General features: G+C 37.6%; 1 protein-coding gene across 1 annotated transcript; it reads left to right on the top strand.

The window, feature by feature from the left end:
- The first annotated feature begins 1010 nt into the window (after positions 1-1010).
- Positions 1011-12901, top strand: LOC121329322 (leucine-rich repeat-containing protein 38-like). Its single transcript, XM_041274877.1, has 2 exons — positions 1011-1694; positions 12151-12901. Exons 1-2 carry the CDS (start codon positions 1058-1060, stop codon positions 12396-12398), a joined length of 885 nt encoding a protein of 294 aa, XP_041130811.1. The 5' UTR covers positions 1011-1057; the 3' UTR covers positions 12399-12901.
- Positions 12902-18575: the final 5674 nt, after the last annotated feature.

Below are 18575 nucleotides of genomic sequence, written 5' to 3' on the forward strand. Positions count from 1 at the left end.
TAATTGTAAGATAATTTATAAATACATTGTGCAGGGTGTCTCCTTATGTATAGGCAGTTTGAGGCATACAGTGTTTAAAATGATGTCTGCTGTAATATGACACCCTTCTTGTGACCTAGTATATTATAAATCACAACAGATATTGTACTGAGAAATTTCTATTTTATGTAAAAAGCTTTTTTTTTTTTACATTATAATTGTGCATTGGAATTTTGACCTTAACTGTAATTGGATTATTTCTTATATGTGATTTCTAATATTAGTACTTCATAGATAAATCATGTCAAATGTATTAATGAAGCATTATAGACACTTAAAATATGCATATACAGTATATAAATACTTCAAAAGGTCTGATTCTTTTGTGGGTTCCCATTTGACAGTTTTCTGTGGGGTTCAGTATTGTACTGTTGGTTCTTTGAACCCCAAGCTCCACATTAAGAAGCACCTGGTGTGTTCTTGTTACTCCAGTATTTCTGATCTGCTTTAGCTGTGGGAATCCCCCGCAGAGTGCTGGCACAGTTTAATGGCAAGCTGGGAGATTTTATCTGAGCCACCCTTTCAACAGCAGAGCCTTCCTGGAGATCATCTGTTTCAAAGACACAGGGGTGCTGCTTAATTAAGAGACTGTAAGTTAAAACTCTTACCGTTTCCCCCCCCCCCCCCCCCCCCCCCCCCCCCCCCCCCCCCCCCCCCCCCCCCCCCCGCTCTCCCAGCATTTCCTAATCTCTGGTTCGCTGGTTTCAATTTACTTCAATCCTCTAATCTCCCCTCCCTCTCTCTCTGCATCTCTCTCCTCCCCTTACAGCCGGCTGGCTGCTATCTGATCTAGACTCCAGCTACATGATCTCTTGGAAACAAAACTCGGTCTCTCACAATAGTTGCTCGAACTGCTTTCAGGTGCTGAGCATCTAAGAAAGATGCCTCTGTTGCCTCACCTTTGATTTTTACTCCCCTTCTCTCCTCCCCTTCCTAATTTCCCTCCCTTTCCCCCCTTCCCAGAACCCCACTCCCCCATCCCCATCCCCAATCCCTCTCCCCTTTCCCCCTCTCGACAATGTTGTCATGCTGCCGCTGGCTGCAGCCTCTAGTCCAAGCCGGCCTCCTAATCTGTTCTGCCTTGCTGAATCACGCTGATCTTTGCCCGGCTCCCTGCCTCTGCCCGGACCCTCACACTGTTGATTGCAGCAGTCAAGGGCTTGGAAGCTTGCCGGATTTCATTCCCTTGGACATTCGAAGGCTTTTGCTGTCTGGTAACTGGATCGACCAAATCCCGGCAGATTTTCTCGTCCTCTACAGCGATCTGGTTTATCTGGACCTGCGGAACAATTCCCTTTCTGCAATAGAGCCCGGCACGTTTAGTACCTCCTCCAAACTAGTGTTCCTTGATCTGGGACAGAACAACTTGACGGAAATCCCAGCAGGCACCTTCTTGGAGTCTGGGAGCCTGATCAAGCTCCGTTTAGACAGTAACCCTTATCTGTCGTCGATCAGCGAAGACGCTTTTCATGGTCTGACATCCCTACGCGAGCTGGAGCTGGAGAGTAATGCCCTGTCCAGCATGAAGGTTGCATCCCTGAGCCAGTTGTCCTCATTGAAGGTCTTGAGGTTGGAGGACAATCCTTGGGTGTGCAACTGCAACTTTGCCAACCTGTATGCATGGCTAATGGCGAACTTAGACAGGCTTCCAAGAGGTAAGTTTACAGTGGTGAACTTTTGCTCATGAGCCAGTTGCCCAAGAGAGCTGTGTTATAGGTATTGTCGTCAAATGGTCAAAACTGTATTGTAAGTTTCTAGTGTTATGGTACCTAATCACATAACCTTAAATTCATATTGAGCTGTTCTACACTGTTCCAGAAACCAACAGCATACTTAAGAATTTCAAACTTTATGTGACTCAAAGCAGACACCCTAGCAGCATCCCTTCGCAAGTATAAATAAAGCCATGCTTAAAACGCTCAATAGAAAAAAATGTATCATTGCTCAGCTTGGTATTTGTTTTTATGGTGCCCTTGTAGCTGTAACAACAGCACATGGTTTCACTTGAACATATCCAGCCAGTGTTTGGAGCTGTTAACATTAGAAAAATATTCCACACCTCAAAATAGAGTATGGTTGCATTTATGTACAAGCCCGTCTTAACTACTGGGTGAGAGCTGCAAATAAGAAATGAGGCTGTCAACTTCACTTCTCTGACAAAGCTTGTTTCTTTCTCTTTTCAACTGTATATACCATACATTTCAAATGTCTGTCCCAAAGCCAATACTAGAGAAACAAACAGAGACCTATTTACTAGGACACTTTGAAAAACTTGAGCACCTAAAGATAAATCAGTGTGAGCTGGTCATGTGAGCAAACAAGATGCAAAAGAGAAGTACATCAAATTCTCAAATTCTACCAGCTTTATCGAATTGAGTGTTATATATTATATTACATATCCAAGATACTGGAATGTATCTGGAAAGCCACTTATCCCATTGTGGATTAGAATTAGATTCTGGGGATATTGTATATGGGCGTGCCTGTCTGCCTGTACATTTGTCCATCTGTATGTTGTACTTCCATTTTTGCATGTATTTGAAAAACTCTCATTTCATTTTGATGAATCTTTGTTGAACATTATTTGCCATGTTTTTGGAAGTATCAGATTGAGGGGCTATATGGAGTTGTCTTTCTGTCTGCATGTCAACTTTCTTTCACACAGACAACTCTAATTTTTAATTGGCAAAAGTAGAGGGGTTGTATATTACTGACTTACTTGTTTTACTGAAGCAAACTATATATTTTTAATACAAATGTTGTTTCAGTGAAAGGTAATCCTAAAATATTCCAATATAAATCAATACTTAAAAAAAAAATGTGAGCAGTCTTTAAGGGCGGTGGATACAGCCCTTATGGGAAGAACACATATTTTTAATATATGGTAGAAAAGTATGATAATTATATTTTTAATATATAGAAATTAGTCCCTTTTAAAATATATTTTAGTCTGCAATCCATATATGTATTTTATATGTTGAAAAAATATTGTGCACCATATATTTTCATTAGTCTAATCTAATCCATGTCAAATAAATATATGGATTACATACTGAAGTATATTTTAAATATAGGCCATATATTTGAAATTTATAGAAAACATGTGAAAAATGTAAGGATCATACTTTACTACCATATATTAAAAATATATGTTTGAGCCATAAGGGAGACCATGCATGCACTGTTTTGTTGTGCAGGCCATGGATAGACTAATCAGATACAGTTCCCATAGTAATAACATTGTGTCAGCTGGCGTCTTTGCTGAGGTCAATAGGGGTCTCTTTTACATCTGACCACATTTTTACAAAATGCTTGAAATGGTCAAAAACAGAACAATCTGTGACCACTAGCTGTCCCGGGTTCAGATTGAATCTCTAATAGAAGACATCTCAGTGGCAACTCAATAAAATTGCTTAAATTACAGAATTACACCTGGATGGTGCTTCTAACATTATTTATATTATTGTGCACTTCTGAAGTTGCCTGCAGAAAATGTTAGACAGATTTAAATTTAAAGTAATTACACTAAAGGGCGAATGGAAATTTTTAAAATCAAATAGTCTACCTCTTCATTCGCTTCCCTTTTTACTATCACCCCTTGTTTAGCTTGCATTTCAATAAGCTTTCTTAGCACTGAAAATCTAAAAGAAGGGAAAAAGGCTGAAGTTTCAACCCTAAAATCTTCTCATACTCTAGCTGCTACAGTGATAGAAAAAAGAGGATAGAGGGCAGAGAGGGAGATGAAAGGCTGAAAGGCTGAGATTGATAACTGGATCCGTGAAAAGGGCAAGAGGAAGCAAAGGGATAATTAATGAGGAGGCTGTGTAAAATGACCTTGTCTAACGTGTACACTTCACAATTAGATTAGTGTTTTTGTGATGTGGACAGCTGCCTAAGGGAAACTTCATTTCCTAATGTTGTTCAATGACAATGCAGTGAGACAGCAATGCAACGGTTCTGTACGATGTTAGCACACTGACAACTAATCCACCTGCAGTGGCTGTCATTCATGTGGGCTTTGGGGTTCAAAGAACCCACAGAAAAATATTTAACCCCACAGTAAAGGGTCAAATGTGAACTCACAAAAAAAGACAAATATTTAAAGCCTTTTAAAATCTTTTTTCTTGTTAATGTAACTACATTTATTACTGGTTCTATAACACCTTTTTAATACAATATAAAGTATTTTACATCCTGTATGAGAAATCACCCAATCACTTCCAGAACATCTGATCCTGTGTCATCCCAGGTATCAAACAAACCACTATATATATATATATATATATATATATATATATATATATATATATATATATATATATATATATATATATATATATAATTTAAATTTGCTATATTAGTAATCCACAAGTACAATATCTGTTTGTGATTTACAATAACTACAGTTTGTGTAGGGTGTCTCATTTTAAAATACATCATTTTCACAGTTTGAACAACTTATCATCACTTTAAGAGACCTTCTACACACAGCATATCAGTGTGTAGTATACTGTACTTATCAGTGTATAGTATACTGTACCAGCAAAACAGGGTTAACTTGTAGACTGAAAGAATTAACCACGGGTCATGTCTCTCGCTCCCCAAGCCTCGTTTTTCTGGTACAATCACCAATCATTATTATAAGCACAGTATAAATTCCTATCCTGGTTATGGTGTATGTGAGAAATTCGTATAGCTTTGACAAAAAAGAGAAATTGATAATACACTGTTTTGACATTATTTTGAATTAGAATCATTATTATTACTGGTAATTTTAAGGGGCTGTTATCTTTATCTGTTAGAAAGTAGCTTGCTAACACATTAACAAAAGCTGTTCATTTTGTTTTAATGGTTAGTTATTGTATAGTAACCCATTTATAAACTAATAAAAAAAGTTATAACAATATTACTACAGTGATGTTATGTGATAAACAAATTAAACTCAATTTCAGTTCAATAATCCTGAAGATGTTTGCTGATTAGTTTAGCTGGCCTTGTATTATTAGCTTAGTTAAAAGTTGCAAGTTATTATCAAAAAATGAATAACATGTGTTCTCATGTAGTTCTCAGTGGAGCATCCCTAAAAGCTAAAGCAACACTAGAATCTAAAAACTCGCTTTTCAAGGCAAAGTTCAAGAAGACTAAACATCCACATACTCATAAGCATTTGTTCAGTTTATGATGCATTAATATCCTCCACAGTGATCACTACCTGTAGGTAATTGCCCCCTTAAAATAGATTATTATTATTATTATTATTATTATTATTATTATTATTATTATTATTATTATTATTATTATTATTATCTAATAGAAAAGCATTAAAGAATAAAATAGATTCCAGCACTGGTTTATATTTGCAGGAGTGCGCTGGCATTTATGGCCAGTGTATCAGACTGACTGTTGTAAATTACCAGTCTAAATGATTCAGCAGGATAACTTGCATATACATGATACACTCGTGTACAGAACTCTCGGGTTAAGCATGAATGAATGCAATCCATAATTTAGTGGAATACAGAATGACATCAAAGTTAAAGGCCAACGCAGGCCACTCCAGACCACTAATGGAAACTGCTATACACCGAAACGTCTAGAATACTCTAGCAGGCTTTTTATATAGCACAAATAATGTACTGTGTACTGCACTTAGCAATAAAACCGATCTGTGGCAATTTGTGTGTCTGAAGCGTAGGTTAAGAGGACTTAGTATGAGGCAGCTATCTAGCATTAGTGGATTCATTTGGCTAATATTAAATAATCTCTATATTACAGCCCATGGAGAAATATTAAACAAGTATATAGCCTGTTTCATACTTTCACTTTGTTTAGTTAGGAACAGGGGTAGCTTTGTTATACTTTTGAATTATTTTGAGCCTAACTCTAATTGTCCATTCTGGACAGGATTGATAAGAGGGACTAGGCTGCAGTGTGGCCTAGTGGTTAGAACTGAGGGACTAGGTGGCAGAGTGGCCTAGTGGTTAAAACTGAGGGACTAGGTGGCAGAGTGGTGTAGTGATTAAAACTGAGGGACTAGGCGGCAGTGTGGCCTAGTGGTTAAAACTGAGGGACTAGGTAGCAGAGTGGCCTAGTGGTTGGAACTGAGGGGCTGGGAGACAGTGTGGCTGATTGGTTGGAGATGAAGGATTGGTGCATAGTAAGCTTTGTTGTAGGAGCTGAGGTCTCTTAAAAAGGAGTATTAAACAGAAATAGCTATAGATGCATCACAAGCCTTGTTCCAGCTTTCCTGATGAGTCCCACAGGCTCCAGTCTAATTCACAGTAAATCCTATGCCAACCAGTCCTGTAACCCTAACCCTAATCCATCATGAACAGACACATTCTGTAATGTGTCACCGCTGTAACTACAACGAAGGCGCCGTGTCAGCAGCATTGCTTCAAAGTGTCATTCTCCAGCACTAAAGAGTACTAAATAGTACTGTGAGAAACCATAAAGAAAGCTTAGTATAGGCTTGGCAAAGCACAGTGGAGCAAGATATAGCACATATTCTGAATGTATGGCAAAGCAAGCGAAAATGTACAAAGATAATTCAAGGATGTTGTGTTGCCTATACAGAAGAGCGCATAGAATGCCTCTATTCATTGAGCTATAGAAGCCTACTAATGTGAAATGATCAATGATAAATGACAATCTTACAGTTCATCATGAAGTCTAATACTTGCTTCACAAGTGCTGGTGTAAGGACAAACTTTATTTATTTATTTATTTATTTATGTCTACCATCATATCTGGAAATTGAACTGTCATCAATGCAAAGCCACTACAAAAGCAGCTACAGTATAATGGTTTGTGGCATATGAATGAATACCATGGCATCAGTATCAAACTATGTTCTATCTGAACCACTATAAAATATGTGTTTCAAATGTATTATGTTGCCATCAATGCAAAGCAAAACACTATATCAAATATCAAACTATACAGAGCATCAAAAGAAACATATCAGTTATATTTGAGCATCAGAAGAAATGTATCAGTTATATTTGAGCAGCAAAAGAAAGTTATCAGTTATATTTGGATAAAATTCACTAGATATGATCGAAAAATGACAAACTCTGTTTTAGGCAGGTGCAGTGACTTTGTGCTGATTAACAATTGACAACATGAAGTTGCTGCAAAATGATCTGTTGATCTTGGGCAGGTGTAGTGACTCTCGGTCTCCCAGTTCGTGGCCTGTCATTGACACAGTCTGTCTGGTTATACAGTCTTGTTAGATTTTAAATTGCTGTGAGCACCTAAGAATGCGAGCCACAGTACGCTGCCCTAGTCCTGCTCCAACATGTCGATTGCACGAAGGCGCTGCTCTCTTGACAGACATGGCATATTTTTTTTTTTTCTGTGATTTTTTTTTATTGCTTTTATTCAAGCTTGTAATTCAACAGGTGAAATCACTCCATATCCAGAGAACAATCAACTGTCTCACTAATTAGGTGATTAAGTGCATATGCTTCATGGTCAAGGATGAACGATCGAGTGACTAAAAAGAAACGAAAAACATTTTGTCAATGCCCATCATTTATATACCTTTTTTTTTTCCAAAATAAATGTGTTATAATAGTGGAACCACAATACCAATTTAAACAACATGTTTTTTCAAATCTTACAGGTTAATGCATTGAGTCAAAAAAACAGTGTATGCATGTATAATTAAATGCCCAGTCATTCAACGGCTGCATTGAAAATGTCTAGAATGCTTTTCACAATGGAGCAGCATAATGGCTTTGTGACTTGATTCTGCACTCATGAAAAGATGCAACCTCAGCTTCCTATTTCTGAGTGATACAGTGTATAATGCAATCTGAAGGTAATTTGAAAACATTTATGCAACAGCATCATTCGGTAACTCTGGTGTGGAAGTGAAAGGCAGTTTAATTTACCTTATAAAATACATTACTGAGTAAGATTAAAGGCTTTATGTTGCATCTCATCTAGTTGTTGAATGCTGCTCTTCAATCCCCAGGGCTAGGTCTTTGCTGTCCTATGAATTTACAACCAGGAGATATTTTAAAATCTATCTTATAAAAGGTTCATAAGTAAAATAAAATCTCATTAGTTTTGCTTCCTTTGTTTTGGTCATTCTTGTGCATTATAGGAATAATTTTGATAACTTTATGTCTACACCCCTTGGTGAAAGCTCACATACTCCTGTCATTTAGGACTTTATAAAATCACATCAAAGATTAGTTCACTGATTTGTTTATAAAAATAAAATAAAAAATTGAAGAAATGTATTTTGCAATCATGGTGGAGTTTTGTCTCTAATTTAGTCAGACTAAATGTGTTGTTTAAGTTAGCAGTTTTGAACAGTTTGAAAATCTCACTTCTTATTTACGAGATTAAACTAAGAATCGTGAACACCAGACACAGTGCAGCTTAAAGGAAGCTTGTTTTAAAATCCCTTTTCTTACCTTGTTAGCACTAACAATTTCATCACTGGTCACTTCAGTTTAAATATGCAGCTGCTGTAGTTCAAACTCATACCTGAAATCAGACCATGTGACCTACAGCAAAGGTTGCAGATTTTTTAATAATTTAAACCTTCTGTGTACATCCAAAAAAATTAATGTTTTGTACACTGCCGTTATATCTCCTTTCATATATATATAATGTGTTTGTGATTGTGTGTGTGTGTGTGTGTGTGTGTGTGTGTGTGTGTGTGTGTATATATATATATATATATATATATATATATATATATATATATATATATATATATATACACACACACAGTAGTGTGCAAATATATTAGAACACCTCAATATTGGCCATTTATTGAGCTTTGCACACAAATAAATATTCATTTACTACAGAAATTAGTTATATGTTTTATTTCAAACTCAACTTACATGAAACTAATTCAAAACTAAAAACACAGCTATGTCTGAAAATGTCTTTAATACTAATATTCATTATGGCCATCTAGCTTTTCCAGCTACATTGATTAAATGTAACTTGCTTGTGATGTCAATAAGTCTATTAGTATTACTACTGTACTGCTTTTAGCAATTTTAGATTCTTCATTAATTATAACTCTCTATTTTGCCGTAAAATAGTTAAAATAGTACAAACCAAATGCTTAATTGTTCATTATCAACGCCCCTTCTGACGTGTGATTACTGTTGCCAGACCTACATGTCTTCCCTACATGTCTGTCATATGTAAGTGGTATATATACTCAACATCTTGATGTCAGGGAAATGCTTTAAAGCCTTATTTATTACTTCTTTAAAATGAGCGTAAGGGGGGCATCAGTACCTAATTGGAAGAATTCAAAATTAATTTTATTGTCAATTCTGATGTCCCTTATAATAGTTTACCACAGCAAACGCATAGCAAAGTGTAATAAAGTTTTAACTCGTTGTCAAGCCCAGAGAGATATGGTAAAGCATATTCAAATCATGGTAAATGGAAGGGAAAGACATGGGAAAACAACTAAATTAGTGGTACTACAGTACTGGTTTAGTATATTCATGGAGCAGCAGTTCAGAGGTACTGAATTTTGATTAAATGTGTTCTGAAAATCAAAGCTCTTTCTTTTGGTGACAAACCATATATTTCAATCCGTTGACAGAGTCTCTGATTTGACTTGTTTCTGTAGCCAGCGATGCTTCAGAGTCAAGGTTCCATGAAAAGAGCCAGCGGCTTCTGGTAAAAGAAGAACTAATACATCATTTTACACCTCATTGGGCTCACAGTCATTTCTGAAGAATTCAAAGAGACACAAACTTGGGAGGGAAGCTGGTACCTTCAATTAGGAGACATGGATGAAGACACAGTCCTCAACCAAGCGAAAAGTAGTTATAAAATTAGACCAACATTCTGACATCTCTGTCTCACATTGTCACTTCACCTGGAGGTAAACGCTCATGGAACATCCAAGCATTCAAGAGCATCTACATATGAATCTAATCCTATCCCATAACACCATCCCACCCCAACCTTTGCATCTAATCCTATCCCACATCACCATCCCACCACAAACCTTTAATTTAATCTGAACCCAGAAGTCACTAAACTGCTACTCAGTCTCCCAGCGGTATGATTGAATAGCACCTGTTGTAAAATACAATGGTCTTGTTAGACCCCACCTAGAATACTGTGTGCAGTTCTGGTCACCTCCCTACAAAAAATACATCATTGCACTCGAGAAGGTACAGTGAAGGGCAACTCGGCTGATCTCAGGACTTGATGCATGAGCTATGAGGACAGGTTATAAAATTAAATCTCTTCAGCCTAGAAGAAGGAGGGAAAAAGGGGACTAGATTCAAGGCTCTAAAAGCATACATAGTATAGATAAAATGAACCCAAGATACTACTTCAAATTTAGCACAGAGAGAAGAACAAGAGGGCATAAATGGAAGCTGAGTAAGTTTTTTACACAGAAAGTTAAAAAAGCATGGAATAGCCTACCAGATGAAGTAGTAGGACCTAAAACACTTGGAACATAAAAAAATAGATTATGTGCTGTTAAACGAGTTACCCCCAGTAAGGGAGAATGGTGTGCTATTAAAGGATGAGCCACAATGGGCCGAATAGCTTTTTCTCATTCCCAAACTTGTTTTATGTTCCTATGTTCTGAAGAGCATATAATTTCAAAGAGTGAATGCTGAAGCATTTAGTACTGAGGGAATGAACAACACTTAACATAAGCCTTACTGTTCTCATTCTGCTTAATTGATAGGGAGGATTAATCGATGCAATCGGGACACAAAAGAACTGTGTGTCAGTATTGAATATCTCTGAATTAACTTAGCAGTGACGTTGGACATGGCACCACTCTGTCATACAAAGGTGACTCTCTTCCTTAGGGAGTCCTGTAGTCCAGTCCAGTGCTCACAGAACACAGCTGGGACTAGACATTTCATCATTGCTCTACAAATCCTGTAGTTCCCTCAGCCCTGACTTGGCCAATATGTGTAAACAGCTGCACTTCACCTGTTGTGCATAAGATCTAGCAAAATAATCCCAATAAATCATACCTGTTCAGTATTACCATCACTTAGGCCTCACATTTCCCTTCATAAAGGAGACATTCTGGTAAGTGTGTATTTGTTGTATTTGTTTGCACTGATCACTCCTTGAAGATATTGCACCACCTCTTTGTATTCTACTTCAAGAGGTCACATGAGGAACACATTGGGCTAGCTTCTCAAAGTTCTTTAGTCATCATTTGCAAAAACATTTTTAAAGAAAAAGCCTTCAATAAACCAGCAAACCAGAAATTAAAAATAAAAAACTCATACATAGAGTAGAACAAAACAAAATGTTGTCAACCCATTGAGTCATTTGAAAAGCAACAATTTGTTGCTGAGGAGTTGCTTCTGAGAGTTGTATAGGAAATCAGACTCCCACAAGACTGATGTTTTCAACTTCTCTGTGTATTTTGTGTGACCACTTAATGTGCAGCAGTGAAATATTTGATCGCATTATAAAACCACAACACATTATTCAGCAATGGGTTGGTTACCATAAAAGAACCCTCAACCTACCCTTTAATCGTCTCAGCTGTGGATTTGTGCTGTATTTGCCCCATGAGCCAGCTGCTCCCTACTGAAAATCATTTCCCAAATGATACCAACACAAAATATTATAAGGTAAAACAACACAAGCAGTAGATCATTTAGGCTGGCCATTACAGAAACATTATCACTGAAATCTCATTATAATGCTACCCTGAAGAAAACCCAGCATTACAAGAAACGACAACATGGTGGATTTGGAGAAAAAACTGAAAGCTGGTCCTGATAGAGTAGCAGACTGTCCAGTACTGATTTAGTACTGTAATGTTTAGAGAAAGGGAAACGGGTAGGTAATATTAACTATTCATAAGGTTAATTGTAACATTATGAAAACTAACATGAGAAAACTCATCCCATTGGCCAATAGGGACCTTTTACCTACTTGCATGACTAGTAGGTCATTACCTATTGCTAACTGTAACCATCCCCTTGTTATATCTCTTTTTCATTTTACGATTCTCAGCATGTTAAATGATAACATTCCTCAATGCTGTTCAGGTTTGGGTTCCAGCAGGGAGGAGGTGAAGTTGGAAGACTGGTTGTGATGGTGTTGTTTCTGGTTCCCTTGCAGGAGTGGACGGGATGCAGTGCTCGCTGCCCCTGGATGGGCGGAGAGTGAACTTGAGCCAGCTCTCGGAGGACAGTTTCCAGGCTTGCCAGCTGACCCTCACCCTCACCGACTATCTCATCATCATCTTCTCGGGCATCTCCGTCTCGGTGGCTGCCATCATGACCAGCTTCTTCCTGGCGTCCACTGTCCACTGCTTCCAGCGCTGGAGCAAGGCCAACAAAACTGATGAGGAAGAAGGCGAGGACTAGAGCCTGTGTCTTCACTGGAAACCATGAGACCAATGGGTGGACAACTCCGGTCTGGGAGTGCTGCTCCACAGGAGGTTAAATAGGTGGAATTAAATGCACTTCAGGACCCAGTCAGGGGTTAAATAGATGAAGTATTAAGCACATGGTTGGAACATGGACCTGAATTGGATATGCTGATATTTCTACCCTTATCTTGTACTACATACTTCTTACCTTCCATAATAAGCCAAAGAAGTGGATAATGATCTAAATGACCAATTTTTTCCAATCATTTGTTATTTTTAGAAAAGTCTGAAGGACAGGGTTTTCAATGATCTTCACTGCTCAGTAGCACATAGTACATGCGTTTTTGAAGTGTAATTATGAATGAATAGAGAATTATGTGGCATCTATTAATGCTTAATTTCAGGGTAACACAGTTTAGAATGTGTTCAAATGTTTAGGAAATCATTTATCATTCAATGCCAATAAATACTTAATTACACATGAATACACCTTGATTGGTAACCCTTAAGTATTAACAAGATATATTGCTATACAGTAGATATTTTTAAGAATGTATATGGCATAACTTTTACTTTATTGCAAATTAGCATTATACTTAAGTTCTGTATTTAGAAAATAATTAAATAGTGTTTAAAAAAAAAAAAAAAACTTATTAGAAAACATACTGTGATAGAGGGGGTCTAGGTGGGGCAGTGAGCTTGGGATCTGGGTTCAAATGAGTTTCATAGTCTCAAATTCAGTGAAACTGTCCTACAGCACAGGAAGTAATTTAACTACCGGAAAGCAGCAGCAACTTTTAATCTATTATGTTGTATTAGGAGGCTGTGTGGCCCAGTACTTAAAGAAACAGGCTGTAACCAAGTCCCTGGTTCAAATACCAGCTCAGCCAGTCATTGCATGACCCTGAGCAAGTCACTTAACCTCCTTGTGTCTTTCAGGTGAGATGTTGTTGTAAGTGGCTCTGCAAGTGATGCATAATTCACACACCCTACTCTCATATCTTGTAAAGTGCTTTGTGATGGTGGTCCACTATGAAAGACGCTATATAAATATAACATTATTATTAATTAAAAAAAAAAAAAAAAAAACTGCAAATAAAATAGACAGCAAACAGTTATACTGTTGGTCATGCTAATAGGTCAGCTTGGCTATTGCTCTTGTAAAGCAATTCTAATGGTTGCTAAATGTTGTTGTATTATTTGTAATCCTGTATTCACATGAAGTCTTTTTAATGGTAAACTGTACTACCTTAAATGGGACGTGGAATAAGTCACACAATCCCCACTTTTAGCACATCTCCAAACATTATCCTCATCCTTGTTGTTATAAATATTATTATATTACCATAATGCTATTATTGCTGTATTATAACCAATTTATACCTACCCCGATTATACCAAATGGAACTAATTTGTACTTAAATCCCAGTAGCTATGATGAATATATATATATCTATATAGTATCTATATATATATCACATCATATGTGACCGTGTGTGTGTGTGTGTGTGTGTGTGTGTGTGTGTGTGTGTGTGTGTGTGTGTGTGTTTGACATTACACTTTTTTTTAAATAGTCATTGCTTGTTTTGTCTTTTTTTGACCCCTCAACATCAACAGTAAGAAAGGGGGATCATGCTCTGGAACACACACGTACCAGTAATTAATGTTTCAGTAAAGATTTGTGCTTAGCAACTTGGTTTGTGTACATATTCTTGTGTTTTACAGTTGGTAAGTACAGTATGTTTTTTTCTTTTATAATTAGCTTTTCTATTTATTTATTTCAGCGTAGATTTGCTTTATATATATATATATAAAAAATGGTGTCAGCTTCATAATTAGGGATCAAGGATTGCAGTACGTTTTTCGCTACCCATAACAACACACAAAAATGAAAACAGTTATGATTTTTGAATCTACATCTTGTGGTCTTTGAATGGAACACACTCTCCTCTTACACGTTCATGTCTGTTGTCACGGTAAACAAAGCTGGGGCCTTACCTTTGGGTCAACAAGAAATCTCACTGATGGTATACTGCTCCTGTCTCCTGTCAAAGCCTGTCAAGACTTCTAATCACCAGTCAAGCTTAAAAGAAAGACCAGAGAGCTGGCAACAAAGAGCATTTTATAAATTTTGCTATTTTGTTTGGTTATAAAACAGGAAGGCTGCACAAGGATTTTCCTTTATTTATCACTATGGTTACAAATCCAGAAGTCTCAGGCCATGCAAGGGCCCTTCTCTGTGACACAGTGACTGAAGTGTTAATGTAATACTGCATAAACCACGTGTCAGCAAGACCAGGCATGATCTTGAACATACCAATGACTGAATGTTCTTAGCTTCAAAAGTGTCAGTGACTGGAAGTGTGTGAAAATTATCAGACTGAGCTCCTAGAAAGGTGTGAATCAGACTGCTAGTGAGCTGTTCGAATTCCTTAGAATTCTAATTGAGCCTTTTGAAGTTATGTTATTATTGTTGAGTTTGCTTTCCTTAGGGTGACCTCAATTACACTAGTAGCAGTTTTCACTGACCCAAATTAGCACTAATCATGGACCAGCCATACCAGTAGTCAGTTTAAAACTGAGTCTCATCCTGGAATAGAGTACTGATGTTAAACTGTGTGGACTGTAATAGTTAGAGAGGCTCCGTCACAAGAAATGAAACATTCCAACGTTTCTTTTTGCTTCTGCCTCTTGTCATCGGTACAATTACACAGCATCCCAATAGCAGATCACCACTCTTCTCTTCAAGGAAGTTGAAAGCCAAGCTACCATGGAAACCCCAAATGGAAGCCAGACTTCCTGTGTGTCTGGGTCAAGGGAGACAGGAAGTAATGTTACACCTTAATAGAGATGACAGTATGAATAGTTGCACAATGACTTTAGGAAAGAGGGTGGTTGGGTTTCAGTGTAACACGAGCACCATTGGACTGGGTGCTAGTTCCCATTCATGACGATTGGAACTCAGTCAAGTCTGTATTTAATCTGCTAATACAGAAATTTGAACCAAGGTCGTGGTGCGTTCAGGGTCAAAGATTATTGTGTAAAAGCAAGGCCCCTGAAACAGGAGCTCAGGACCTCTTACCTGAGACATACAGGGAGACTTACCACACCTGGAGCTACTTAGAAGTATTTGTTCAAGTGAAATAATTAGGAGGAGGTTGTGTTAGGTGTCAAAGGTAACAAGCCACCTCCAATTAGCATAGGCTTGCCCTTTTAACTGCCTCTGACAAGATGCATAATATCCAAGGCTAGGAACTGTGATGTTTCACAGTGCTATTCATGTAAAAAATCTTTTCACACACACAAATGATTTGAGATACAGTATGTTAGGAAATGCCTCTCTAGCACAATGATCTTAGGCTTTTTTTTTTTTTTTTAAAGCTGTTCAGGAAAGTAACTTTTAGACCTTTAATTTATAGTGAGGGGCAGTCTCCTTGTCACTTTTCAAAAGCAAGCAAGTAAACTTTAAACAGAGCAAAGCTAAAGGTGTAGTGGTGTCATCTCCTGCCAAACTCTCCAGCACTGAGTGAAAAGGACACTTGAGCTGTCGGGATGGGATTCATACTGACTGATATCCCCGTTCCTAAATCAGGGAGGCTATGGCTGTCCTACTGAATGCTGTCTCTTTCTCTTACCCTCTCTAATAAATCAAAGCCTCTACTGGATGTGTGGAGGGCTAGAGGCAGCAGACAATGTTATTACAATAAATTACCAGATCATTAGTTCTCTCATGCAGAATTCGACCTGGCCGTGACACGGAAGAGAGTGACTGAGTGATTGAATGCCTGCTGGATGGAGAGATTCTTATTTTTTATCTTTTTTTTTTTTTTTTTTTTTTAATCTGTCTTCATTGTTTTCCACGCTTGCTATTTTTGAAAAGATTCCTCCAGGCTGATTGTGGGGAAGTGAGGAAACCAATTAGTCTGTAACGCTAATATTCTGCTACTCCTCAGAAAGTAACCATCAGGAGTCTTTTCAGAAGCAATGTTTGGTGGAATAGCATTAGAAAACAAATCTCTGATCTCCAATTGATTTTGATGTCCGACCTCTGAAAAAGAGAGACTTCCGTAATGAATCCATAGTTACCTTAACCTGCTTGGGCAAAAGGCCTAAGCTGAAACAACAGTAGAGATGCATTATATAAGATTAAACAGTTAAAAAACGAAATATAAAAAGTATACCTTTTTTAAAGTCTGCATTGAAATGGAAATCTGCAGCAAGGTAGGCTCCATTTGGAGTCTAAACTAATCCATTAATGACAATGTAGCATAAATGTAAGAACAGGATTTAAGTAGGACATTATTTCAGGTGATGAATGCTTGGTGATGAATGGTATGCCTGCATGCTGTCACAAGGGGGGCGAATTGGAAAGGGCTCTAACAGTCAGGCATTCACTGTGAGTTCTAGCAAATACTCAAATCTGTTATACCACCACTGGATGTTGAGTGAGTGCCTTTACCGGCTCTGTTAGCAGTGAGATTACCTGTGGCAAGTGTGTCACTCGTTACCTGGAATGAAAAACAACAGCATCAGCAAGGTAAAGGTCAATGTGATTTGGGGTCCTTTATTTGTGTCATCAATCTGCTCTTACTGGGGTAGCTTATCATGAGTGTGACTGATTAATTAACTGCTAATTACTGCAAGGTTACAGGACGATGAATGTCTGTGTATGTGGGTAATATCAGCCTGTAATATCAGAAATGATGGACCAAGGCTGAAAGCCGTGGTCTGATTGCCTGCTTATATAGCCTATACGCAGACCTTCTCCGTCCTTGGAATCGATTATACATTGCTTTATTATAAATATGCAAGGACAAAATCCAGCTGTAATTGTTTTATTAATCATTACCAACCTTTATTTAGTCCATTGACATTTTCACTGAAAAGAGGGAAAAGGTTGCTGAAGAGAATATCATCAAGTGGTTGAGGTAGGTGGTGGATAGTGATGTCACTGTTATGAATTGACTTTGCAGTTCAATGGAATTGAATTTTAAAGCAGGTGACGTGAATTCTCCATGTCAGCATGGCCATGTGCGGTGGAATACACCTGGTTGGCTGTAACCATTAAAATAGACTGCATTTGATAACATTTATGATGGTGTTTAAATATTTACAGTGGGGTCTTTGGACACCACAAGCCCAGTCTAAAACATGCTGCCTGAAAGATATGATTGGGTCAGGGTTAACATGGGGTGCTGATATAGTTCAGGGCTGATAGATTTGGAGCAGTACCTGGTCACACATGGGACTAGTGTTTGACAGCAGGGATTAACTGTTGAAAAAGCAATAAAGAGGATAGAGGATAATCTCCCAGTTATGTCAGCGAAAGCAACATTTGTATTAATATGTGTAATATCAGCGCCAACTAAAAATCAAGCAAATAATGTTCCTGCTGATTAGTTGCAAATTTAGGTGCTAACTTTTTTTTTTTTTCAATCATGGATCCAATTCCACAGTTACTTCCTTCATGCTAATATCCAAGTCTTTAAAGTCTGTTTTGGTGGTAATCGTAAAACGTGTCTTGAATGTTTTTGGCTTTAAAGGCATTCCTTTGTTGTATTTTTTTTTTTTTAACAAATGCTGCAGATGCCCTTGTTTTCTTTTATTGTGGTTTTGTATTGCAGTGTAATGTGTTTTACAGCCTCTGGAAGGATTGTTTTAAGGGCCTGCTAACCAGAGCTAACAAGCTGAAGCCAACTTAGTTTGATTCAACTCTTTTGAGGCAGTACAGTAGAACCTGAAAGTTACAAACACATCAGGAAAGCAGATTTGTTTATAGTTTGAAATGTGTGTAACTCTAAAACTGAGTCAGTGTATTTCCAGTGATGTCATGTGTGTGTATTCATAAAAGGGTCACAGCTTTAATCTAAGGAATATGAATAATAACAGCATGAAACAATCCAGCAGATCTGTATGGTATGGTAAATCCTGCGTCAGATCTTCACATCTTTTACAGCAGCATGGAGCCCTGTTTCTCTTTTCAAGTGATGTGTTTGGTTGACCAGTCAGTTGGAAGTGTGAGGTTCATAACATTGAGCTTGGGTTTTTTTCAGAGGAAAAACTCACCCAATAAAGTTACCAAGCCAGAAATAAACAACTCAGAATTGTATTTAGTGGCTTGCAAATAGTCTCAAGTTAATTCTTAGTAGTTTTAGATTTGCAATTGGTGTTT

The sequence above is a fragment of the Polyodon spathula genome, chromosome 16 (genome assembly GCF_017654505.1).
Source record: "Polyodon spathula isolate WHYD16114869_AA chromosome 16, ASM1765450v1, whole genome shotgun sequence".
In the NCBI taxonomy this organism is placed as follows: domain Eukaryota; kingdom Metazoa; phylum Chordata; class Actinopteri; order Acipenseriformes; family Polyodontidae; genus Polyodon; species Polyodon spathula.

Bases quoted from the DNA above. Each gene is read 5' to 3' on its own strand.
- LOC121329322 (XM_041274877.1), top strand. From the start codon at position 1,058: ATGTTGTCATGCTGCCGCTGGCTGCAGCCTCTAGTCCAAGCCGGCCTC. The intron at 1,695-12,150 runs GTAAGTTTACAG...GTTCCCTTGCAG, and splicing joins CTTAGACAGGCTTCCAAGAG to GAGTGGACGGGATGCAGTGC.